A 27,767-nucleotide genomic window follows, 5' to 3' on the forward strand; every position below is an offset into this window, starting at 1 on the left:
GTGGTGGAGTTTTTCCTGTAAGCTATGGTCTTAACAGCGTTTGTTTTCAAACGGTCAGTGAGATTTTCGCCGCAGTTTTCACCAACCCAGTAGCCTACTCTACATCTCCCGATAGTATACAACAGTTATATTTTTCTGAATCTAGTAGGTGTCTATCTGCCAGAAATGTTTTGTACGTCAAACAGGGCTAGAAGTTTATGATTAAGTCTATTGCACTTATATAATACTTCAACACGCCGTAATTTACATACATTTACAATTTACCGAATCTCGTGTAGCAAAAGTGGCTAGCTATGTCACTTGCTAGTTGCTCGCTGGTTGGAACCGATTGAATGCCTCTTACTATTGTCCCCAGCCGACCTCTCCTAATATTTTATCATTTAAATATAACACACTATAATGTACTGGCATCTAGATTGGAAATAACTGATCACAGCCACCTGTTCCTGTCAAAACGCATAATATATGCATTCAAACTCTTGCGCAAAATTATAACTTTTGACAGAGATTGAGACACAGGTGACATTTTGAACGTAGCATTCTGATGCCATCACACGTGTTCCCTGTGAGTTCCATCGGAGCAATTTAAACATGAGAGAAATTAAGCATGTTACGACTGACCCCTTTTTAAAACTGTACCCAATCTCCCTAGTTATGTTCGTTTCGATAGAGTTTTGACTTTAGCATTTGCACGCGAATCTGCATTTTGCAAAACAAATTCCTCCTATATAAACTTAAGCTACAGTTTGAAAGTCACTGCTGAAAATGTGCTGACAACCAAACATAACAAAGCGTTGTTTAATAAGGGCAGAAATATCGAGGAATGGACAGATGCGAGCAGGCTTTTCAGGCACGTGTGTCCCACACACCGCTGTCATCGGAGGGGCATCTGCTAAAAAGATTATCATAATGCGCTAGACATGATTGCTTTTTGATTCGACAAGACAAGACAACACAAGATCTCCACTGTCCAAGTTCCCGTGAGTTTGTGAACGTATAGTAATACCGACTGTGAGTGTAATTTAACCAGTTGTTAACCGAAATAGCACAGCAGAACAAAGTAAATTATCTTTCAAGAGGGTGAATACAAATAGATCACTTCAGAATTATGTGAGTTAATCGCTTTCTTTACAGGTGCTGCAAATAGTGAAATCAGAACCATGGAGAGCGCCAATCAGCAGTTGGGCTCGGGGCTGATGAGCGGGGCGTTAACGCGTGCCCGAGAGCAACCGACTGTGATTCACTAAACTGTTTATATGCCCCATTTCCCCCTCCGCGACCCGCTTACAGAATCTAAGACTGACTGGCGCCGTCTCCTCCAAAATCTCGGCTCGGAGTCAAGATCTGGCCAGTGAGGAGATGCCCCTCGTTAGTCGAAGGCTGTCCGCGGCCATGCAGACAGCGACTGCCAGTCAGTGGCTACATTTACTCCGAAGCTTGTGCTATTTCTACATAAGAGGCTTACCTAATCCCAGATGCAACATCCAGCCTTTCAGCAAAGTCCAAATCTGGATCGACTGTGATATGGATCAGAAATCACGCGCGTAAGAGGGGGCTGGGCTGTCATACGGCCGCTTCGCTTCGCCAAGTTTCCTCCGTTTGCAGGGCGGCTACTCTTCAACTAGAGAGTGACGGACACAACGATTGGCGAGGTGCTGAACTAAAGCGGACACACTTCGATTGAGTCGGTGCAAAGTTTGGCAAGAGGCTGCTGCCCGAGGGGACTGGTGGTGCATCTAGGCGCGGATCGAAAGAGACTGCGTCTCCGTCACCGCCGAGCCGTTTACATGCAGCTACAGCAGCGGCGCTCGCAGGGACTCAATGGCGAAACTCAGGGTCTCCTATGAGTACTCGGAGGCGGAGGATAAAAGTATTAGACTCGGTCTTTTTCTCATCGTTTGCGGCATCCTGTCGCTGTTCATCCTGTGTTTCTGTTGGCTCAGCCCCACCCTGCAGAGTTTACAGAGCAAGCCGGCGAACTGCACCGTGATCTCCGTGCGGCGCCTGGATGAGTCCTTCGAGTGCGTTTTCACGTGTGGCACCGATTGCAAAGGCACGTCGCAGTACCCGTGTCTGCAGATCTTCGTGAATAATTCGGAGTCCAGTTCCGTGGCTCTCCTGCACATCGACGAGCAACAGCTGCTGCTGAATCCAAAGGTAAGTTTTAAAACTCCGCGCAACTTTATCTTATTCCTACAATAGTCGGAGGTGCTTCTTCTCAGACAGCTGCGGTTGTCGTGCTCAGAGAGCCTGGCCATACTTTGAGAGTGAGTCTCTTTTTGCCAGATTATTTGCCGTTTAGGGTTAAACCTAAAGTTTTGGTTTAGGTAATTGTAGGTACCACCGAATACACTGTTACAGAGTTAGAATGAAGATTTAAAAGGTGGCTTAACCATTGGTCAAAAATGTAGACCTCATCTTCAAGTCAGAGAATAGTAACTTTCTCTTTTCATGTATCTACTTGAACAAAAAGCACACCTGTTCTCTTTAGGCTCTTGAGCTGCAGTTATTTGATGTTATGTCTGTAATATTATGCACTCAAATGTGACAACAGTGATTTCAGTATCAGAAAACCTCATATGCCTGCAAAATAAAGGCGAGGCGGTTTGTGATCTGAGGATAGTTTTAAAGGCACTCCATGCTTCTGTCTTCTGGCAGTTTCACTTTCACTGAATTGTTAACACTTTCAAAGTGATTCGCGTCATAGAGGGTGAGTTGGCAATCCTTTCATGAACAGGACAGGAATTCACTGCAGAGCTTTTGTAACTGCGGACTTGCATCAGGCCGTTCTGAGGTAGTGCCCTTATGTCTGGCACTTCAAAGAGGCACTTTCAGAGGGAATTGAATATGAAAGGTATGTGGTGCGGGACATTTTCATGATGCCCCATTAAGTAAAAAGCATCTGAATGATTCCAAGAATGCGCCTGTTCCTAGAGTATGAGGTCTGGCAGACTGATAGGCATTTCCATGTAATAATAATGATAGTTGATGATTATGGATGGATATTCAAACCTTTGGAGTGCCTCCCTCTCCGAAGGCAAGCCCTCCTTTACACACATTCTCCCTCTCTCCGTACCCCCCGTCCCCCCCACACACACACACACTCTCTCTCTCACACACACGCACACACACACACACACACAAAACACACACACATACACACACAAGGCACTGTGCCCTGAGGCACCATGGTAACCAAACACAACTTCCAGTTAGCTTGAACAGGGCTCTCTATTTTTACCTGGCTTCTATGGCAACATTGAGAAGAGGTCCCCTATTATCTTTTATTCCTTTTTGTAAAAAACAAAATGGTACCCTTCTTTGAAGGTAATGGCCTTGTTTAGCTAGACCCCCTAACTGCATGCGTAGTGAATATTAGTGCCAGAGCCACTGACCCAACTTCTTTCAATCACATCAGCTTGTCCCTGGTCATTCAAGCAAAGCCACATCCTCGGAATGAGCTAACCCTTTTTTAATGTAAATGACGAAAATGACGAAAAACTCCCATAATGATGTATCCAAACATTAGCTGGGTAATCAGTTTTTTAATCTCAGATTTATTGTTAATATATTGAACGAATCCGCCATCCATTTATCAGCTATGTTTTAATCAGAATCGTGAAAATGGTTGTATTTGTTGTTGCTGCAGAAATGGTTAGCGTTTCGTAACTGCCTCAGTCGTTCTTTGTTGTTTTTTGGCATTTGGATGGGTATAGTTCAGAGAGGGTCATTCAGCTTAATTTGTGGGTCATTGTAAGTGTGACATCTCTTGCACACCTGCAGAACAATAGCATATGTGCAACAGACTGAAAAAACTACGTTGACCATTTCAAACACCATACTTTTCATATAACAGACCTTTTTGACACTAACAGATGACTGAATAAACCCCTGTGCGTTGTTAAAATATTTCAATTTTGGCAAAAAGTCGTCCCGGCCCCCGGGAGGGGTTGTTTTCGCCACAGGAGTGTAAATATGTGCGGAGCACTCCGGAAAGTAGGCCAAGTGATGCCACTGCACATGACATCACAATGTAAGCCCTGATTACAACCCCCGATAAAGTATTGATGTCCCACTTCAAGTAATAATCCAGCCAGCCCTTGATCATCAATATTACTCATTGATTGAGAAGCCAGAGGGGGATGACTGAGTCGTTACACTCCCAGCCGTGGAGGGGAGTGATGGGGGTGAGTGAGTGGGAGTTCCTGGTGGGGGGGTGGGGGGGGGCACAACATGGCACAATTGACAAAGCTGGAGTGTGTTAGAACTTCAGTTGACAAGTCAATAACATGTAATTAACCTGTAAATGGACAGATCTATAGTGGAGCACCCACTCAAAGTAGGTAGTCTTTAGTGGATGTATTCGTAGAGGCAAAAGCACCAATTACCTTTGGATTTCTCAACTATTGCGACTGCAACGAGTGCTCCTTTTGCCCCGGCATGGCAAGGTGACACCAAGGTCACAGATGTACGGTCACAAACTGATAAAATAGACCTCACATGTTCTATTGATTTGGAGAAATGAGTCTGGTAAACGAACACCATGCACTGTAGCACAGCTCAGACATGGGATTATAGTCTGGAACAGGGACGTGCGCAGGAATTTTGAAGGGCAGTTGCTCTGCTCTGGAAAAAGGGGGCAACAGGTTAATTTTTGTCACTGCCACTGCCACGCCCCCGTCCCCTGATCGCAAATTTTGCCAATATCATTTTAATCTCTCACTAACCACTGCTGCCACGCCCCCGTCCCCTGATCGCCAATATATATATTTCCTTCGGAGGGGCAACTTCAGTCAAGAAGGGCAAACGTGCAGTTGCCCGAGCAACCTTAGCCCACTCCTGTGCACGTCTCTGGTTTGAAAAGTGGAAACCTTCTGTTGTGATGAGATTGGTCTGTCAGATCTCCGGGGGAACAGGCACAATAGGCAATCCAAGAGGTTAGCCGAGATTTGGCACATTAGGACCCATTTCATTCAAAGTTACGCAGCTAATTAAAAGTAGACATTTGTGCTGATTGTCACACAGCCTTGCATCCCGGTTGAATCCAGAGCATTTGATTTATTGATCTATTAAGCAATGCGCTGCCAGTTTACATTTTAAGAGCTATGTGCTGATTCAAAGGCTCTCTCAATCATTTGGATGGCACTCATTAGTGATGATCCTAACCTGAAGGAAATCCATCAAAGATTCTGCACACCAAGGACAACACAATGAATAATTGACCTATCGCTAAGCCTACAATCTAAGCTTGTTATCCACCATATCTAGTTTTAAATTGTATACATATCCCTCCATTGCATAATTAAGTCCCTTTTGAAGGCTTCTAGACGAAATCAGGTCCTTTTGTCTCCAAAAGTTGTCTAGAGCCTCGTGGGATATAGTTTTGACACTGATAGCTGCCATTGTAAACTCTAGTCAGCTCTGATAACTTGTCCGAGTCAGCAACAGTAACTAAGGGGGGCGGGGCTCAGCGATAGGTCAATTAGTCGGACAGGACTGGTGCAACTTGTCATGTGACACAGGGACTACAGAGACATCTCCCCAGCGGGATGAAGCTGACGTTCAGATCCAGCCTAGGTGAGGTGGTGCTGTTGAATGAGACAGGGAGACAGGGGGTGGAGGCTGAACTCGAGGCAGTCTTGGCAAGAGCGCAGGCGGGCGCAGTGACATCCGCCAAGCTGATAATGAGCGGCCAGAGGAGCAGCCACCTGATTAAGGCACCTGTGGAGGGAGACTTGACATGTCTGATTCTCTCTCTCTCTCACACACTCGCCCTCTCTCTCACACACACACACTCTCTCCCTCTATCTCTCTCATTCACTCTCACTCGCCATCTCTCTCACACACCCCCACTCTTTCCCTCTCTCTCTCTCCCTCACTCACACTCTCACTCGCCCTCTCTCTCACACACAAACACTCTCTCACTCTCTATCTCTTTCTCTGTCTTTCACTCACACCCTCTCTCACCCTCGTTCTCTCACACACACACTCTCCATCTCTATCTCTTTGTCTCACTCACACTCTCTCTCGCCCTCTCTCTCTTACTTACACACACACTCTCTTTCTCTGCCTCTCTGTCTCTTTCTCTCTCTCTCTCTCTCTCTCTCTCTCTCTCTCTCTCTCTTACACACACACACACACAGGCACACACGCTTGCTCACAAACACACATGCTCACACACTCTCTCTCCCTTTCTCTAACCCTCTCTTTCCATCTTGTTCCTCCATTACTAACTGTAGAGATGTGTCACAGATGACAGTGTTTATAATTAATTATTCATCAAGTCTTCACCATCCACATATACCTGTTCATGTTCAGTGTACCTGGTCCTGTGTTCCTGTCCACTGGCGGTTTTGTAATATTTATGGAATAATCAGATTAGTCAAATAATCAGTCTTGTCAAAAAGGTTCAGGTATAGTGTTGACCCAGAGAGGTACTATGCCCTTTCAGAACCTTATCTGTTCCTGGACCCTGGCTGCTGTTAGACCTGAAGTGGCCTACATTTCTCAGAGCAGGACTTTAAACACATTCCACTACTGACCACACACTCACACTCACACTCACACTCACACTCACACTCACACTCACACTCACACTCACACTCACACTCACACTCACACACAAAGCACAGACGGCCATGCCATGGCTCTGCTCGTTGCTATGGTAATGAGGGCAAGCAGAGACGGCCTGCATTAATTGACTGGTGTTTGGCTCAGATGGGTCTGCTATTTATACCGCGGGGTGGGGTGGGGGCAAGGGAGGGGTGCGGAGTGACAGATTGAGTGAGTGAGTGAGTGTGGGATTGAGTGAGAGACAGAGAGAGTGAGTGAGTGAGTGTGGGATTGAGTGAGAGACAGAGAGAGTGAGTGAGTGAGCGAGTGAACAAGTGAGTGAGCGAGAGATTGAGCAAGAGAGTGAGTGAGTGAACGGGTGAGTGAGAGTGCCTGGCCAGCAGAGTGAGCGAGTGATCGAGGGATGGAGGAAATGAATGAGTGAGAGAGTGATCGAGGGATGGAGGGAATGAATGAGTGAGAGAGTGAGTGAGCAAGCAAGGCAGTGCCAGGGGAGAGGGTCTGCTCTTCTTGCTTTGCTCCCCTTCCTCCCCCTCTCTCTCTCTCTCTCTCTCCCTCTCTCTCTCTCTCTCTCTCTCTCTCTCTCTCTCTCTTTCTCTCACCTCTATCTCCCCCTCCATGCTGTCTTCGTTTCCCTCTAAGCTTGCCCAGCTCCTGCCAGGCACCAGGGCTGGCCTCTAAAAGCCTCTAAAGGGAGGTGGTGTTCCTCTGAACAGCGGCCTCACGTCTGACCTGCAGATTACAAGCCCACACTCAATCACCTGTAGAGGGGACCAGGCACTCCTGGCCAGCTTTAATTGACCTCAGATAATAAGGTGCCGCAGCTAGTGGATCATGCTCCAGTTCTTCTTCGAGCCATAATGGAGGATGTGTTGTTGTAGCAGCTAGTGGATCATGCTCCAGTTCTTCCTAGAGCCGTAATGGAGGATGTGTTGTTGGAGCAGTTAGTGGATCATGCTCCAGTTCCTCCTCGAGCCGGAATGGAGGATGTGTTGTTGGAGCAGCTAGTGGATCATGCTCCAGTTCTTCCTCGTGTCGTAATGGAGGATGTGTTGTTGGGGATGCAAGCGAGGTGGGTGGTGGTGGGTGGGTCGAGTGAGCGGCTGTGGCCCTGTATCTACAGACTCTTGAATAGGGCCTGTCTTCTCTGTCAGCCGCTGAGAAGGCTCAATCGGAGGCCTGTAATTGGACGGTTGTTCCTGTCCACTGGCGGTTTTGTTTTCTCATCACAGCCCCACTGTAGCTAAAGGTACGGCAGCCGTGACTAGACTATGTGATTACCAGTCAGATGCCATAGAGGCAGAGGAATTGGGGATAGGGAGAGTGGGGAGGGGGGGGGGGGTGAAACAAGAGTGCTTATCTTTTCTGTGTAGCGATGAGGTCCTGTAGACGGAGAACACACTCAGGACCAGGACCCCCTGGAAGAAGGCAATCAAATGGTCATTTCTTCCCCCCCCCTGTCCATGTATTATTGCAAATCTACTGTGGAGCAAGAAAACGGCAGAAAAGAATGTTGGATCGTAATGCAGCCACTGTGCCTGCAAGGCCTAATACCTTTTACTGTTGATGTACCATGTGGCCACAGACATTTCAGAGGGGATTCAGCTGTGAACCACGGGCGATGGGACATTTATTGTCTGGAAAGGACACTCTCAAGTAGGGATTGAAGGCTGTGGAACAGTGTGTATTAGTTTTTTTTCTTTAATTTGAAATGGATGTCACAAACCCTCTTAATGCACCAGTGCTTGTTAAGAACTCGGGTCTGAAGTTCATTTAATGGTTCATTCAAAGCCATTTCACAAAAGAAAAGCTATCACTGTGAGATTAATATTCGTGCCATGAAAGTCTATTATAAAGCATAAATGTATCCCCTTTTAATATTTTATTTGATTATTCTTATCATGGCTTTGGAAGTGTGGCACCACAGAGAGCCTTTGCAATAGATTTCCTATCAGCAGACTGTTGAAAGGCCCCCTCTGATGTGCTCTGTTTGCAATAAAAGGTGTGTGTGTTTTGACCTGCAGGGATGGAGCAGCCATGCATATGCTTTGCCTTCAATCTGCCTGGCCCCAGTAGGGGAGAACAAACACAACACACCTTCAGGAACACCAGGCAGCCGAATAATTAGGGGTGGGTTGGAGGGGGTACAGGGTGGTACTGAGAAGTCATGTGCTGCATTTGAAATTCCAAATCTTTTAGTTTTTTAGGAAGATGGGCCATATCTGTCATCCCTGTAACTTCTTCCATTTAGTCATCTATGAGAGAAAGAAAAACAAATGTGGGCACTTGTCGCACTGGATGTCTCTGGGTCTCGCAAGGTCGTCTGAGGATTATTTTGACAACTATTATTATTATAAACAACCAAATCTGTGGTTCCTGTCCAAGACAGACTTGGCTGTTCTCACACCTTGGCTGTTCTCACACTGATAAAAACAACAACAACAACAACAAAAACACTTTTCAAATCCAGAAAGGTGAACGCAAACCGTCACAGTAACATCAAATCTCTTTTGGTATGACACAACGAGGTTGTGCCCCGTCGGCTGTGATGCTTTGGAATTGGTGAATGTAGCATTAGCGTACAGCATACTCTAAACATTGTCCGTGTCTCCTTTTCCACTGAAATGGAGAGAGTAGAAGCGAAAGAAAGAAAGTAGCTACGCTGAATGCCCTGGGTGAGAGATAAAAAGCATATCTCTGTCTCGCTCATTCTGCGCTTTGAATGAGAGGTCTCTCTGGGTCGCATTACATTAATAACACAAAACCACCAACAGACTAGCGCTGGTGCTCTCCAAGCAACTGTCGCCATGGCACCCAGACAGAGGTCACAGATGAGTGTACTGTCCCAGTGTCATTATGAATACATTGCACTCCACATTCTACAAGCTCATCTGCTGGCACAATGCACAGGCTAATATCCACTTATGGGCTTGAGTGAGTGAGTGAGTTTGTGTGTGTGTGTGTGTGTGTGTGGGTGTGTTTCTATGAGAATGATGAGCTGAATAAATATGTATGCAGTGAGGTGTGCCAGAGGGGAATAGCCGTGGCCAGGGTCTGCTTTCACTGATCTGGGTACAGTTGGAGGCGTTGAGTCTCGGAGGCATGACCGAAACCTGTGTCCATCACTGATACCAGCGTACGCCAAAGGGCTGCCTGTGGGCACATGCCAAGGTCTGCCTGTGGGCACATGCTAAATGCCCTAGGCCGTTATTTTACCGGAGAAACCTCTGTAAGATCGCACGTTCCCTCTTTCCATGAGCAAGCCTGCACAGGCCCCAAAACCAAGCAGTTAATGATGATCTCTGTGTAGTGTCTGATGAAGGTGCTGATATTGCTTTAAAAAATGTTCTTCTTCAGCTTCTCCAGGGAGCACACAGGAAGGCGTGGACGTGCTGGAACAGACACAAGTGTGGAGCAAGTCCCTGGAGCTCCAGTGTTCTGCTTACCCGTTCAATAATACACAAACACAAGGGCCCCTGCTCCTGGCTTGTGGCGGTTTGATGCCTGTGAGCAGGCAGGTATGGCTGTAGAGTGCTGCTCCCAACCGCTTCTTTGAGAGGGGAAGGTGTGTGTGTGTGAGTGTGTGTGTGTGTGTGTGTGTGTGTGTGTGTGTGTGTGTGTGTGTGTGTGTGTGTGTGTGTGTGTGTGTGTGTGTGTGTGTGTGTGTGTGTGTGTGTGTGTCTGTGTGTGTGTGTGTGTGTGTGTGTGTGTGTGTGTGTGTTTTGGAAGAGCTGGCGCAGATTGTTTTTTTGATTGGTGCCCTTGGCGAGTCGTTTGTACTTGTTGTATCTGTCTCGTGAGAGACTTCGCACTTCAGTATCTCTCTCTTTCTCTCACTCTCACAACTTGTCCCATCAACACCAGGCTGGCTGGAAGGCATCCTTTCAGGCTCCAGAAGGTGCAGATGTGCACACACACACACACACACACACACACACACACACACACACACACACACACACACACACACACACACACACACACACACACACACACACACATATAAAGGATTGGGAAAAGCAATAAATGTTTAGTATACACACACACACACACACACACACACACACACACACACACACACACACACACACACACAGCCGAGAAAGATTAGGAAAGGCAATACATGCAAATTCATGTTCGAAAATGAAAGTAACAGCAAATAAAATATACCATAAAAGTGATAAATTGAGAGAAACAGTGAGAGGAGAGAGAGCGAGAGAGAGAGAAGGCTGTGATACGAGGGGAAGATGAGAAAGGAACAAAACTGCCTTCTGCTCTTGTCACACAGTCCTTCAGCATCAGCATGCTCCAATACATCTTGTCCAGGCAGCCAGCAGACAGAGAAAGAGAGAGTGAAAGAAAGAGGGAGGGAGTCGGTCATCTGTATCCACAGAAAAATCCCCCTCATTTACTCTTTTAGGCAGAGTCCATTAACTTTGAATGCGGTGCGCTGTGCCCAGCCACAGCAACAGGCCATCTACTCCATACAAATGATCCCACTCAGAAACCACTGTCATCAGGAAGCAAAAGGGTGTTGCTAATGTGAAAGAGAGAGAGTTATAGTATGACAGAGGGTTATAGAATGATAGAGAGTTATAGAATGATAGAGGGTTATAGAATGATAGAGAGTTATAGAGTGATAGAGGGTTATAGAATGACTTATGCGACTGAAGAGAACTGACTGGGAGTTTTCGTGAAGGTCAGTCCTATTGCTTTTCTGTGTCTGGAAGGGACTGCCTTCATGGGCAATGATGGAGAAGCAAAGATAAATGGTAATGGCTCTGTCAAGCAGTGATTCGGAGACACACACACACACACACACACACGCACGGACAGACAAACATGCTCTCTTTACACACAGCTTGGAGTTGTGGTGGAATATTGACAGATTCCTTGAGATGCACAGATCCTGTTCTCTTAAATGGCCCAGCTGAACATGCTATGATGTTTTCACTGACATGACTGAACATATTACTGTAATGGCATGCTGTGAAAACCTTTCTTGCATTTTTGCAGGGTTCGTGCCCTTAGCACAGAACTACAAAGTGCATATCCTGGATGGCTAGGGGGTTTATCTGTCCCTCACATGATGCTTTCACCGTTTAACTAGTGGTTATTGAACGGCACAAAATAGGCAATAGGAGGCTGATATTCGTTGCCAGTCATAGTAAGTTATTACAGTATTTGGTTTGTGTTTCGAACACCCCCTCATGCATCTACAGCAAACGTCTGAGTGATGGCCACATGCATGGTGCCATTAGACCACACGTAGCTCAATTTGCACAAGCATGCTGTTGGCAACTTATCTCCCATTTTGTGGAATGAGCTTTTTTTTTTTTTTAATTTTGTGCATGTGTGCGCTCCAGCCGTTGCCATGAGAACACTTTCTGTAGCCGCTGTGCCACGTGGGTGGCCACTGATCTGAGATGATGGTTCTGATCCGGCCCTGTTCACGCCACCACATGGCTTGGCACTCTCACCATGCCACCCTAAGCTTTCAGTAAACTTCCCTGGCTCCTCCCACCTACCCACTGTTACGTAATTTAGGGCACTGGCACGCTTTATGGTGCTCATGGGAAGTTGTTTGTGTTTGTAAACAAGGTCAGAATCTCTTGGTCTGGGAAGTTGAGCTGGGCTAAATCATCACTAGCACTGATACTGAAAATAATTCAGATTGTATCCTAAAGCCATGTGCCATTTTTTTTTTTTGGGGGGGGGGGGCAGTGGCTGGTCAGTGGCCTTGTAAACAAAGCTGGCCTTTTTCTATTTAATGAAGAGAGCTTTAAATTAATGCTTTGAGGCTCTACGGAAGAAATTAAGTTGGTTTCCTCTGGCCAACAGACCCACTGGCGTTCTCATTAATTTAACTACTCAATTACCCCACAAACAGAAACCCTACCCTGCCTTGTGGCTAAAGGAGAGAAAGAGAGAGAGCGAGAAAGAGAGAGAAAGAGAGAGAGAGAGAGAGAGAGAAGGTTGTACAGTGACAGGTACATGATTAACCCCCTGGCTCCGTGAGGGTTATCCTTAGTGAAATCTAATTAGTGATCATAATTTTGACAAACTGCTTCACGCACCAATGGTCTTGGCTGAAACTTGGGAGCAAGGTCTTTGATTGCCTTTTTTTAAAGCACAGAGAGCCCTGGCTCTGTGCAGCATAGGGTACGTGTTTTACAGGGAAAGTGTCTGAAAAATTGAATGGAAACAAACCATGCTGAAAATGCCCAGTGCTAATGCTAATTAAGTAGAGGGGAAATAAGGTGTGAGAGTCACAGGAAAACATATAGCTGACCTATTTTTACGTCGCCTAAAGTGCTTTGCTCTTAATAATTAATTTGCCAAATGTGCTGGAGATAAGTGCATGTTGTTGCAAGATGTATTGAGGGATGTGGTTGATAATGACACACACTGTACACACACTTTCACACACTGTACACACATGGGCAAATTCTCAAAAGGTTCACGCCAGAGGGATTAACTCTCTCCCACAGAAACCGCTTTTCTCAGCTGCCTGAAATGCCTTGTCGGAATTCCAAGTGTTTGTTACGAGATGACACGACCCTGATTTCCCGCCGAACCAACCAATCAGAGCACACTGGTCTCAGTGATGGTGGGTTTATGGAAATGTACAGTATGATAAAAAATAATGTGTTTTGGGAATATTGAGGCATGTAAAACTATATTCTATTAGACCCCAAAAATAAAATGACTTACATTTTAAAATGAGCATTATAGGTCCTCTCTAACATAATCAATAAATAAATCAATCAAATTAATTCAGCTTGTTATCAAGTGGCCGTCTGCTCACCCCAGCCTGCAGGATTTGTCCTGCGGTTTATGTGGTTTGGCCTCGCGCTCCGCCAGCCTGCTGCTCGGCACACTGGTCGTCTAATTAGCGCTAACGAGGGGCAAACAGGCGCCTGGGTCTCCAGCGGAGCTGCCCTCTCGGCTCACCATGGGGCCCCCTGCGTGCCTGCTCTGACCACGGGCCCCTAACCACCAACACCCGCCCCCCCCCCTGTTTCATCACCCTTGCCCACTGGCAGTGAAGAGACGGCTTTATCAACACAGGGTTATGTCTGTCAATGACCAAGGGTCAAGCACTGTAGGGAGAGATTGATTGATTGCACATAAATGCTCAGTGCTGGTTTATTAGAACTCTCGATCACAAATCATGAGGTTCATTATCTCTTTCACGGAAGGAAATATGTACATTTATGTATTTCAATTTATATATATGGTTACTGAACATGAGAGAATATATATAGGAATTATGTAGTGACCAGTAGCTTTGTGTGTGACTGGATTTTTACATTAACTGTATTTAGACACGATATTCAGAGGATTTCACAGGCACTTCCTCGAGAGCCTTTGTTTTGGGTGGTTAGCCTTTAATGTGTTCTGTTATACCTAAATGGGAGCTATAGCTTGTGCATGTTAATAAGCATTTTTGATAGATATGGTAATAGACAAGATCAATGACATTCAGTCTTGACGTGTATCAATGACAGGTACGTACGTGTCTGTTTGACTAAGTTTGATATCAAGACCGATAGACTAAGCTAAGTATTCAGTGCATGTCTGTTTATAGGCTGACAAGTTCCTCATGAACCCTTCTTTCTGAAAGAATATTTTGACAGAGTGACACACTGTGCGGTAAGTGAGCAGTGGGGAATAGAGAAAGAGCTGATTGCTATGAAGCCACGTGAGAGAAAAGCGATAGAGAGAGATGCCATTATACTGGAGGGAACCCGAGCGATGATGAGAGCAACGTCATCATTGCCACGGCAACAGGATTAGGTTGCAGATGCTCCACTCTGTCCCTGTCTCACACTGACAGGAGGGGTTGATTCATTTCACATGAATCACAACCATATCTCTCCAGAGATAAAAGAGGTGGGTTTTTCATGTGTGTGTGTGAGAGAGAGAGAGAGTGTGTGTGTGTGTGTGTGTGTGCGCATCTCTGTTTACCCTTCATTTGACAGAAAACAATCTTGAGTTCATCAAGATCACTGTGTACAGTCATTTTATCACTTTAAGATATGGCCAAACATCAAATGTTTGGTTGAAGGCCAACATGAAAACATTGCTCAGATTGTTGCTCACGCAGTGTTCCGTTGTCCCATGGAGAGCCATTTCACAGTGGCCTTGAGTGGACATCATGGCATGCGTACGTCATGGTCACAGTAACCCCTGCTGAGGGTGACAGGGAATTGGCAGAGTTAGCAAACGCGAGGAGCCTGACGCAAGGACGAGGTCCAGGTTCCCTGATGCAGACAACCCCTCACAGGTTTCCATTACATTTAGAACGCCGCGTGCTGAGCTAGCTCTTCTACTCCTCCTCCTCCTCCCTCTCTTGCTTTCCATCTCTCTCTATCTCTCTTTCTTTCCCTCTCTCTCTCTCTCTCTCTCTCTCCGCATCTCTCTTTAGTAGGACACTTAGCACGCTTGCTAATACAGTGCCTGTGGAGGACAGGTCATGGGAGTGAGTCGTGTCCAGTCTCACGGTGTGTTTCCCTCATCATCGGAGCCCATGTTGAGTTCTATCTATTTTACACTATAAGGACACATCAAAGTGTTTTTTATTGTTTCAGACCAAATTAAGACTTCTTCTTCAAAATGATGCAATATGAAAGCAAGCAGACATAAAAAGCAGTTTTTTTTAATCTTTAAATAGTCCCTCTTTTCTTGACTTGGAGTCATTCCCCACTGGTCTGTAGCAGGAGGAGCTACCATCCATCACCGGCTCTGGTTACTACACAGACTGTGCCCGAGTCTCCTTATGATCTCCTTCCAAAGTTAGGCATATTTGCAATTCTAATGTTCCCAAGGCAGGGAGTTGTTTCAGTGGCATCTGCATCCTTTGGCCACCTGCGCTAGATTTCAGCTGAGAAAGAAATTCAACAGAAAACCGTCTTTCCAGGCGAAAGACGTTCGCCGGTCCCCACCCGTCTCTCTCCCTTAAGCACTTCCCAGAGCCCCGGACAAAGGGCTGCCCTCATAGCGTAGGTTGATACGACCTCCACCGGGCCTGATCCGAGTCCAACGAAAATAGCTCCCATCAATTTGTCCTCGGCGGATGTATGATTGGTGTCTGACGTCTCCGGCGCTGACAGACTCCAGAGATGGGGTGGGTAATGGAAAGGCCCTGGTGATTTACCTGCCCACTGCTGTGTGAACGGATGTATCAGTCCCATGTCGCAGGTGTTTTGGGGGGGTGGGTGGGTAATTTCCCCTGCCTTCCTGCCCTTACGCTTTCCATTCCTCTGTGACTGGCGATGATGCTCCCCGGCCTCAGTGAGGGCAACCTTTACCGACTGACCTCATCAATATAACATTTAACTCCATTAGCATTACAGTCAGTCCGTGTGTGTGTGTGTGTGTGTGTGTCTGTGTGTGTGTGTGTTGGTGGTTGTGTGTGTGTGTGTGTGTGTGTCTGTGTCTGTGTGTGTGTGTTGGTGGTTGTGTGTGTGTGTGTGTGTGTGTGTGTGTTTGTGTGTGTGTGTCTGTTTGTGTGTGTGTGTGTGTCTCTGTTTGTGTGTGTGTGTGTTTGTGCGCATTGAAGTGTGCATGTTTGCTGCAATGCTGATTATTATTGCTGTGTCAGTGGAGAGGGGAGGTTCTGTTACTACAGTTAATTACTATTATCATAATTATTATTATTATTATGAATTTGACTACCACCATATATTTGCTGGAAAAATAGCTTTATTGGTGGTTCTCTGCACAAGTGGCTCGTCCCATGGTAACCAGTCTCTGTTCAAATCGGCCTGATTTTCTGGTGTTTGATTTGTTTTGCCTTATCAGATGTTATTGTGACACGCATGGCGTAAACATTGCCTGCGTTACTACTAAGGGCTTTGTGGGGCTGTTTTTAAAAGGACATTTTTTTGATGTTCTGCTATATGGGATTGCTGGCTTATGTAGATATTTCTGGCTTATGCTGGGCTCATGTACGTGTGTGTGTGTGTGTGTGTGTGTGTGTGTGTGTGTGTGTGTGTGTGAGTGTGATTGGTTGCATGTGTGTGTTCAGTCACATGCTAACAGCTGGTCCTCAAAACTTGGCATGATTATCAACATGGAAGGCATGGGGTGAGAAACAACATGGTATTAACACAAAGAGACTAAATCTCCCTTTCTCTCTCGCTCTCACACACACACACACACCCAAGCACACACACACATCCAACCATACATACACACACATACATATATCTACAGAGAGAGTGAGAGAGAGAAAGGGAGAAAGAGAGAGAGAAATTCCCAGAGCCTGTAGAACTCTGATCTAAGCACCCGGCCAATGAAAGCGGCACATCCCAATCGGCCAATCCCCCCCCTGCCAACCGTGCCAGCCAATGGGAGCAGGCGGCCGACACTTAGTGCTACGTGCCCAGGGTCATGTCTTAATCTCACTCATAATGGATATCTGTGTGTAGGCAGAGCCAGGGGCCCGTCCCATCCTAGGGGACGAGGCCCCTAGACAGGTGGCTAGCTGCAGATGATTGGCTGGTGTTAGCAGACAGATGAGGTCATGCTAAGACATGCACATTACACTGGTGCTGTAATCTTCATGAAGTGTGTGTGTGTGTGTGTGTGTGTTTGTGTGTGTGTGTTTGTGTGTGTGTGTGTGTGTGTGTGTATGTGTGTGTGTGTGTGTGTGTGTGTGTGTGTGTGTATGTATGTGCACTGAACTTTGACCTCCCATCTTCCATACTCAGAGCTTTTAAAAAAATCCTCAGTTTATGAAATTGAAATGAAGTCACAGACAAGCTATATTGTTCGCATTAGGATTCATACGCACACTCTGACAGTCTGTTTTTCTCTCGGCCATTCTCTTTTTATCTTTTTTTTTCACACTCATACCCACACTCACTCACACACACACACACACACACACACACACCTAATCTCTTGTCCAATGCTTTTATGTAATTTTTGCAGATCATGCTGGGGAATTTTCAAGTCCTGTAGTACCAGGGCAGAAAGTATTCTCCTCCTGTCTCCTAACATGGTCTCAAGCCATTTAAAGAGTTCTGTCTCTGAAGCTATTGGGTTTCCAGTGATAACCTCTCACCAATGAATCTTTCTTCGCAATCTGTCCCAGTTTAAAATGTTTTGTTTTGTCTTCCTGTCCTCTTTTTAGAAAATGGGCGCTTGTTATCATTTTAAAGATTCACAGCGTCGCATGCACTCATTGAGAATTCAGTCATGCTCTCGATCTGTCATCGAAGAGCAGTCCGAAGAGCACGCCAACAAGTGTTCCGCCGAGTTGTCCTAGTTTCTCATTGATGAAGTGCAGAGTGCTGGATGTCTCGTTAAACTACAGAACTTCAAAGCAGCGCATCTCGTTAAACTTTAGAACTTCCGCAATTTTTAATTTCTCTTACAGCATATCTATTGCGTCCTCAAACTTGTTTTTTTAGGACAAGGTTTTGTGTGTGTGTGTGTGTGTGTGTGTGTGTGTGTGTGTGTGTGTGTGTGTGTGTGTGTGTGTGTGTGTGTGTGTGTGTGTGTGTGTGTGTGTGTGTGTGTGTGTGTGTGTGTGTGTGTGTGTGCGCGTGTGTGTGTGCGCACATACATATACGAAAGAGCTGCATCTAGGCTTTTGATATCTCACAAACATTTGAGGCACACATGCATCATAACAAGTCTGTTTGTTGTATATGTTTGTGTTTTTTGTGTGTGATCAACCTTCACCTGGAGAAAGACAGAGTCACAGTATGTATGTGTTTGTATACACAACCACCTCAGGCCGTGTTATGAGGCATTAACCCGAGCATGGCTGGGCTTGCCTGTCTAGCCCCTGTCTCCGTATTTCCATGGTAACCCTGTTGCCCTGGTGAAGCGGAGCCCCGAGTCAATGCAATCAGACGTGCGTGTCGTGGAGGGCTGGGAGGCGTGTGCTATGAATGAGACAGGCTTGGGGAACCAGACATGATGTTGAGAGAGAGAGAGACAGAGAGAGAGAGACAGAGACAGAGACAGAGAGACAGAGACAGAGAGAGGGACAGAGGGAGAAAGGAAGAGAGGGACAGAAGAGAAGGAGAAAGAAGTAAACATGTACTGTACAGCCTACTCTTCACCTGTGCTCTGTTTGAGCCCTTCAAGTGCATCTCTCTCTCTCTCTCTCTCTCTCTCTCTCTCTCTCTCTCTCGCTCTCTCTCTCTCTCTCTCTCTCTCTATATTGTATCAGGATTGTATTTAGGTATTATTATAACCTGATTACATTTACACCTGATATAAATATGGGCCGTCAGTGTCCACACTGAGATCTAATTGAGATCTGAACACTGTGTCCAACTCGCAACACATCCTCCTCTCCAAACTACCAGCAAACAATAACAACAAAGCTACTAGCTAATAGCTTATTGGCTAATGGCTGTTAGCTGCCAAGCTAATACCTTGCTGGGTTTGAACAGTCACGTGTGATAACATATTTCGGCCAACGTAGCTGTTGTGTATGCTCGACCACGCAGTTGCTTTTACACTTGTGTTAAATGTGGTCAGCATGTGTCCCTGATCCCCTCTTGAGGTGTAATGACCAATCAGAATCACAATCCATCCTCAATGTGTCTTGGGTGCATTTACGCCTGTGCCTCCGTGTGGTCAAGCACACTCCGATCACCCTAAACAAGAATTATTTATTGGCTTTTAAGCCTTTATTTGGATAGCACAGGGAAGTTTTTCGGACAGGAAGCGAGGAGGAGTGAAGGAAGGATCGGGAAACGACCTGTGTCCCCACGGAAATTATAGGCCGTAAATGGGGGGCTTATTGGCTTGCACCACAGTGCCCCCCTCAAAACACATTTTTAATGCCAGGACTCAATGGGGGTGTCTGTCTCTCCCGTCTCTGAAAGGGCTGTAACCCTCACCCCAGCTGAAGCTTAAAGAAAGTATGCAGTATTTATGCAGAACTCAGATTTGATGACATTGTGCTACTCTCCTCTCTCTTTCTCTCACTGTGCATCATCTTTCTCTTCTCTCCTCTGCTCCTCCAGTGTTCTTACGTGCCCAAGTGTGAGAGGGACAACCAGAAGATGAAGGACGACGTGTTGAAGATGCAGAACTATTGGATAGAGGATGGAAGCAACCAGTCATCATTCCCCTGCTTCTTCAACCCACAGAGGCGGTGAGTCCCTACCACCTCTTGAACTCTTGATCTCTTGACACACACATGGCAAGCACTCAAGTCTCTCTTATGCAAGTACACACACACACACACACACACACACACACACACACACACACACACACACACACACACGCACACACACAGACAAACACATAATGGTGACCTTCTCATTGCATGTGAAGACCAGGGTGGTGAATACTGTGTGCATTAGACACACTCACACACACATGACTCAAACTCAGTGGTGTAGTCCAGGGTATACGCAGGTATACAAAGTATACCCACTCATTTTTCAGTCAGCATTGCGTATACCCACTTCTCAAAACAGGGCGTTTGTCCTGTGCTGTATGGGCTGCTTAAAAAAATGTCTAAATTAAGAGTATACCCACTTCTCCAGGGACCACTATACCACTGCTCAAACCCAACTCATCAGTCAAGTGCCTGCAAGAGTGTCACTGCCCAAAAACAAACCGACCATAAACTCCATCAGTTTCCCCAAGCTCATGATGAAGGGCTTGTTGTGGCTTAGCTCACTCTGTGGCAGTAGAAGAAGTGCTCAACAGATTCTATTTTCAGAGGTGTGCTGGGAATTGGAAAGGCTACGAGAAAAACGAACCGTTGGTGGCAGTGCTACAGGACGTTACCGTGGAGACCAAACGCCCCACAAGCACAAAGCTAATATTTCCCACCTCCAGCTTGTCTGACTCCATCAAACTTGAATATTTTCTCTTTTTTGTTAGTTTATTCCTTCGGAATTGTTTATTATCGTTTTACCATCCCCGGGATGTGCCTACTAATTCTGTTTAGACCCCCAGTGACCCATTATGCTTTAAATAGCCAAGTAGCTGTTCTATCAATCCCACGCTGCACCTGTGCCTCGCCTGTAATGACCCACCTCCACTGAGGCCACGCCGGGCATGATGGGACAGCATTGCACCCCCCCCCCCCCACCTTCTGATTGCAATCATCAACACCCTCAATCCCCCCCCACCAAGAGCTCTCTCAGGAATTTTATTATAAGGTTTATTATAAGTTGTGTGTGTGTGCGTGCGTGCGTGCGTGCGCGTGCGTGCGTCCGTGTGTGAGTGACCCCCCTAGTGGTGTTTTTGTTTTGACGTTTCTAGACATTTCTCAAGCACCAGGTGTGAATTACCTCTGTGTCTCTTGGTTTTGCATTCATCACCAGTGGCAGTTTTATTTTTCTTCTGTGATATGAGAAAACGAAAATGCTTCAAGGCGTCTCAGTTGCCTGCACACTGCGATTTCCTCTCCAGGGGCCTCATTACAGAAACTTCCTAACTCTGAAATCCTGTCTTATCTTAAGATAGGAGGGCATTTAGGATTTTTGGCATTACAGAAGGAGGTTTCCTAACTTAACTTAGGAAGAGATCCTATCTTATCTTAAGATAGGAATTTATCCATTACAGAACCTGGTCTGTAGTGTTTTAAGATCTGCTCCTCTCTCTCTCTCTTGGATGTGTCAAAATGAGACACAAGCTGTTGTGGTTGAGATGAAGAGACGTGTTTTGGATGCACAAACACCCAGCGATGCCATCCCACCCACTGCATCCCCAGATTCCTATCACTTCAGATAATGTTTGTTTACATTTATTCCATTATTACATCACAATCCCTGGAACACAAACTTAAAACCCTTGATTATTAAAGTCATCTTTGGTTTCAGGCCAATAGAAGTATAGAATCCGACAAAGAACAAGTGAAGTTCAGAGAGGAAATGTGTGTTTATATATTTATTTATCTGTTCACTCTTTTGGCAGAGGTCCAGGGGCCTGTCAGAGGCATGGGCACGGGGTGGAGGTGTCCTACTTTCCCCTGCCCTCCCTCCCCCCTGCCTGAGCTCTCTGGCAGGCGAGGGTGGGTCTCAGTGGGCCCACACTCTCTCTGGTGTCTGCCCCTTCCTCTCTCTCCACTCCGTAATTAAAGCCAGCCACATGCTACAGAAACACTCACAGCATGAGAGAGAGAACCAATATATATATATATATATAAATATATATATATACACACACACACACACACACACACACACACACACACACACACACAACTCTTCTCCTCAGCTCATCCTTCTGAGGAGTGTCCAGAGAGTTGCTTGTCATCTTCATGCAGCTCTGATGAGAACATAAAATTAGCTGGGTTTTGGGGATGGGCCACGTGGCAGTCCCCTTAAAGGATTCTGTCAGTACGAATGCAAGTGTTGGAAGACAAAAAATCACAAGGCATGTGGAATGTGCACTGCAGCAAAGCAAAGATTCATGGTAGCACTGATTCCCCCTCAAGGCTCGGCACACGGACACTACACGTGCTATAGATCCCAAACCCGATAAACTAACAGAACGTGCCGAACAGATTGACTTGGAAGAAAGGCTATCCTTTATCCCCCCCTCAGAGAATCAATGGAACAAGCACATCTTGTTCTTCATTCATCACACTCTGTCAGATACGGTGGAGGAATAACTAAACAAGTGACTCAGGGGCGTTTTCTAGAACACTTCCAGACATTCGGTGGTTGTGTCTTTCAAATCAGGGGCGCGGCTGAGTCATCTGATGCAACGCCAGTGGCATTGCGAAAGGCCAGCTGTCCACGGAACTGAGCTCGCCTGAGCCAGGAACACTTCCTCTGTGGAGAGACACAAACTTTTTTGAGATTTCAGTGAAACTTTTCAAACAGAAGTTTTCCTTGCCTGGATGCGTGCAAAACTAGATTATATCCTGTCGGTTAAATCTCTCCCTTGGCTGTGTGTGTGTGTTTGTGTGTGTGTGTGTGTGTGTGTGTGTGTGTGTGTGTGTGTGTGTGTGTGTGTGTGTGTGTGTGTGTGTGTGTGTGTGTGTGTGTGTGTGTGTGAGTGTGAGTGTGAGTGTGAGTTAGGGCTGAACGATCTATCGTTTTCGACCGAAAATCGCGATCTCAAGCATTACGATTTTGGGATCGTCAAAGCTGCGGTTTTTCTTGCTGAATAATAATAGCCTAGGCCTAATAATTTCGTCAATAATTCCCATGCATGCTCAATGCCGGTGTAGAAAGGCTCTGTGTCAGCTACCAATCACAAAGCTGCAGGCTGCGCGTGACCAGGTGACGTTTGCTCCACTCCAATCAGTGTAGCTCGACATTCAACTTCAAGCATATGGCTGAAGCGGGAGAAGACGCAGAGCCGACGAAATTATTGTCGAAGAAAAACAGCACGTCGGTCATTTGGCAGTATTTTGTATTTGAGGCCAAAACACAGTGACCAAAGACTCATTTAAAAGTTTGCTGCGCACAATGGACAAGAGGTATGTTCTGGCCTCCCGCACCTACTTTAACCAAGTCGCCATCCCACAGCTGTACGGAGAATGCAAGGCCAAAGTTGTAAATGAGCTGGAAAAACATGGAGTTTTACGCGTCAACTATACGGATCTGTGGTCAAGCAGAACAACCGAGCCATACATGAGTTTGACGGTGCATTTCGTGAACGAAAACTTCCAGTTGGTTTTTGTTGTTGTTCTTCTGCATCTTACCCTAAAATCCCTTATCTGCACCTTACCCTGACATGACTTTGTTCCGTTAAGAAAAGGTGTTCACTCTTTTTACTTATCTTGGGCTGGCGACTAAATTGTCTCCGATGCTCCGCCACTTGGCGAGTGACATTGCGGAGCAAATCTCCCGACTATTGCGCCCGTCATGGTTAAAAATAGCTTTTTAATACAATAATTTTGCCAGCGAATACAAAGTTCTAATACTTTGCCGGCGAATACAAAGGTTATAAAGTTCTAATATTTCGAGCGCAATTTTAAAGTTGAAACCGACTTAGTTGACCACACGCAAGTTAACGCAGTTAAACGAAAGCTAAAATAATGTGCTGATTCATTGCCGTTGCATCACCTCAAGCAAAGGTGCAGAGAACATCTAGGGTGGAAGAAACAACAGCCACAACATCAGCTACAGCTACACCAAGGGCATGTTGCAGTAGGTGGCTCATTTTATTTTGTGTAACACATGTATTCATAACATCAAGCCTTTCGCCCACTACACAGTGTCATGCTCCGGTAAGTTTTTTTTCCTTTGCTCTCGCACGCCCCCTTCAGTGAAGCAGAGGTACTGTTTGCCTTCCCTTCGTTTTTTTCAATGCGGTTTTTTGTCAGATCAGTAAGACTATAGTATAATAAGCTTTTGAATATCCATGCTGTAGTGTTAGTTAGACAATATTTATCTATCATATAAGTGTCATTTAAAAGCTTAATTTAGATTTTTTTTTTTAGTAGCCTAGACCTAATGCAGCGCTTCTTATGAGGTTAAATTAATTCATCTGAAGTACATTTTTAATAGCCAACTCTTGAATGTGCTTTAAAAAATTGTAGTCATGCAAAAGTAAATTAAATAATGACTGTATCGTGAAGGAGGGCCTTTAAGGATTCCCGGGTATAGCATACAGCGCGTGTTGCGGAAGTCACCAGCCAATTGGGCAATATTGGTTGATTTCTTTTAATCCATTCTGAGAGTGATTAACAATGATATTAAAATCATAGGTAAAGATTGTTTATATCAAACGTTGTCAGAGTAGGTCTGAAATGGCAGGTTTAATTTTGCCCGGTAAATAATATGATTGGCTGGTAAAAAATGTCATGTTGTCTGGTAAGCCAAAAAGTTAATTTCGAGCCCTGATTACCTTAATGGAATTCATTGGTTATATTAATTTATACTGGAACTTGATATAAAGAAAATAAATCGTGGTTGAAATCGAAATCGCAATCTCTACCAGAAAAATCGCAATTTCAATTTTTTCTTAAAATCGTTCAGCCCTAGTGTGAGTGTGAGTGTGAGTGTGAGTGTGAGTGTGAGTGTGAGTGTGAGTGGCTGTGGCTGTGGAGAAAAACATAATGTCATGGTGAAATATTTCATATTAACTTTGCCCCCTCGATACGCTCATGTACCCACATGCGTTAATTTGATCAGATTCTGCCATCTCCCAGCATGCATCAGTGCTGTGTGGAGTAACCCTCGGCCGGCTGCCACGCAGACCCAGCCGTTGCCTCCAGGTTTCTTCTCGCTGCTGACATTTAGTGAAACGATGCAGACTCATCCCTTGGCTCCCAGGAAATGCCTTGAGCTTTCGATTCCCCGTCAGAGTTGATTGACAGATGTTGGCCATTTTCAAGGCAACAGGGTCTGATTAAGGTCTGACCCATTGATTGCGACTCAGACTCTTTAGCCAGCTTTAATGTTATGTTAATGACCAAAATGGAGCAAAATGGAGCTTTTCCCTCACTCTCCCAGGCTATCGGAGTTTCGCGTACACAGTAAAGAACAGTGGCACTCTGGGTAGAATTTAATTCTCTCTCAAATCACCATCGGGAGGGCTCTCCAGCTGCGTTCAACTAGTTGATTTTCAGGGGCCGTTTCCTTATGCCGGGCTTTAATCAAGACCACCATTGGCTCCCTGTGGAGCTGCGTCTCCATGCTATACAATGCATGTGCTCCTCTTGCAGAGTCCATTTGACTGCAGTCCAAAAAGACTACCACAGATTAATCGGAGAGATGGGAAAAGTATCATTCATTTTGTTACGATAGAAGTAATGTGCCATGTAGGGGTGGGAATCTCTTGGCACCTCACGATTCGATTCGAAATCGATTCAGAGGTCAACGATTCGATTTAAAATCGATTATCGATTATCGATTTAAAATCGATTTTGTAATTTAAATTTTTTTTTTTTACACATCCATTTTATGTTGAAATGCAAGCTGCATCGACTATTGCATTGCTCATAGAAAGTCAAAATTGTGACCATTAAAAGCTTTTACTCTAATAAAGCAAATAGCGAAGGTAATTCATCTGTTGATTTTCTTCAATTTAGACTCTGAGTTGCAAACTCAAATGATTCAATAGTCAAAATGCATCGATAATCGTTTTATCGGTTTCGAATTGATATTCGATAATCAATCGATAATTGCATTTCAACATGAAATGGATATGTAAAAAAAACGATTATCAATTTTAAACCGATAAAACGATGATCAATCCATTTCGACTTTTAAAACATTTGAGTTTGCTACTTAGAGTCTTTGCTACACTTCCTACTTTGTGTTTGATAATTAAAGAAAATCAACAGATGAATTACCTTCTCTATTTTTTATGAGAGAAAAAGCTTTTCCTTGTCACAATTTTGACTTTCTATGAACAATCCAATAATCGATGCAGCTTGCATTTCAACATAAAATGGATGTGTAAAAAAAAAAAAAAAAAAAAAGTGCCATGTGTTAAACACTCTTGTGTTCAAGTATTCTAATGCACGGTAGACATGGATTGAGAAATGTGGTAAGAGTTATCCTGATTTGTGGACTCTCAAAATCCCTTTCCATATTTATTCTTGGGAATTGAGCTCTAGTGCTCCACCTCTGGATAGTCTTGGTCGCACACCCTGCTGTTTAATTCGTTTTTTGTCTTCATTACGCTCACATCTCCTAACATTTATTTCTAAGAAGTCTAAAGGCATTTGCATGGTTATACAATTCACCTTGTGCGACTTCACGAAAGACACGCCCTTTCTAATCTGATGATCGTACGACTCACCTCTACCTGCATGGTTCTACGAGGGGCTGTGGAGATTACCAACGGTTTATTATGATGTTACAAGGCCATTACATCATCATCAACAACGAACTATAAAATAAGAAATCGTTTGTTTTTATCCCGTGTATTTTCAGTTAATGATCAGAGGCTGTTGTTGTGAAATGAATTACTAAAGACAATGACCAAGCTCGCGGTTATTTCCGAATATTTTCTATTATTATACCACACAAACAGTTCTGCTTTTATACGTCTATAATTCAGGTTATTTTACAATTTAATCATTTACACTGCATGCTCTGCTAACTCAAACACAAAGAGGCTGTTCGAAAACCAAGTAATGTTTTCATTATTGCTGTAATTAGACGACGTCTCCCTATGCTTTATATGCGGCGAGAGCCACGATAGAGCAAGGAAGAAGGGAGATGTCGGTTTTCCTCCTGCATCGCCGCTGGTGCCCTTCATAGTTTTTTTCATTTTTACAAACCTGCCCCTGATCTTCCTCCAACTCCTAATGCACTCCTGGACCTCCAGCCCCAGGTTCCCAGCGATCTCTCAGCGATTTTTTAAAGACGGCGGTGCTGTCATATAGGGAACGAAACAGGAAACGTGATTTTAGCCAGGGGTGTCGGACAGCTCGGATCGGATAGTGAGAAAATTGAAGTGGTGCTCCAGAGGCCATCCGAGACCCTCGGATGGCTCTCCGAGGTGCTCAAAGGTGTGGTCCCACTTCAAGGAGGGCGTTTAAGGGCGTGCCTCGTGAGATCGGAGAGCACGATCAGATAAGCATGTGGGGGCCTTAAACATCATAAAGTGGAGGGGTGGGGGGGAGGCCTTAGCTAGCTCAGCCATGAAACCATGAAACCATGACTGCTTGCTCTCTGTCTCCCCCTGCAGGCCGGACGACGTGCTGTGGCAGCGCACCCACGACGCCAGCGTCCTCCTGCACTGCGTGCTGTGGCCCATGGTCAGCCTCCTGGTGGGCACGCTCATCGTGCTGCTCACCGTCTGCGCCCGCAGCCTGGCAGTACGCGCCGAGGCCATCCAGAAGAGGAAGTTTTCCTAACAGTCGCTCCGGGGCAGGCTGGTTCGGACGTCCACCTGTTTTCACCCCCGGGGTGCAGCAACGAGGTGGCTGCAACGCTAATATATATATTTTCCCGTCCGGTTCGGTAGCTATGGATGCAACGCATGCTGGGACCAAGACGTGGCATTCCCGATGGGGCAGACATTTTGCCCCCTGATTCGGCCAGTGAGAAGTGCCGTCCTCACATAGGTGGGTTGTCCTCGGCCAGTAGTAGCACAGTGGCTGTAACTGGTAACACGCACTGTCCCACTTGTAGAGACACTCTCACACTCCTGCTCTAACTGTCTGTCATTGGCTCGGCTCGTGCCTGTCCTCTGTTTTGTAATAAAAATGATTGTGTTGATTCAGCTGGTGTTGAAGCTTAGGGCTACTTTACAAAGAAAGGTAGTTTGTGCTGCGTGTCTCTCTG

At 45.5% G+C, this 27,767-nt stretch overlaps 1 protein-coding gene across 1 annotated transcript; it reads left to right on the forward strand.

Annotated features, from left to right (window-relative positions):
- Positions 1 to 1,821: 1,821 nt before the first annotated feature.
- On the forward strand, positions 1,822 to 27,337 carry LOC308375502 (calcium-activated potassium channel subunit beta-4-like; the record flags this gene model as incomplete). The annotated part of the gene is made up of 3 exons (XM_080851671.1): positions 1,822 to 2,157; positions 19,572 to 19,702; positions 27,169 to 27,337. The coding sequence occupies 3 exons, from the start codon at positions 1,822 to 1,824 to the stop codon at positions 27,335 to 27,337; spliced, it is 636 nt and encodes a 211-aa protein (XP_080707797.1).
- Between the last annotated feature and the right edge of the window lie 430 nt (positions 27,338 to 27,767).

Source organism: Sprattus sprattus (genome assembly GCF_963457725.1).
Source record: "Sprattus sprattus genome assembly, chromosome: 14".
NCBI classification, from domain to species: Eukaryota; Metazoa; Chordata; class Actinopteri; order Clupeiformes; family Clupeidae; genus Sprattus; species Sprattus sprattus.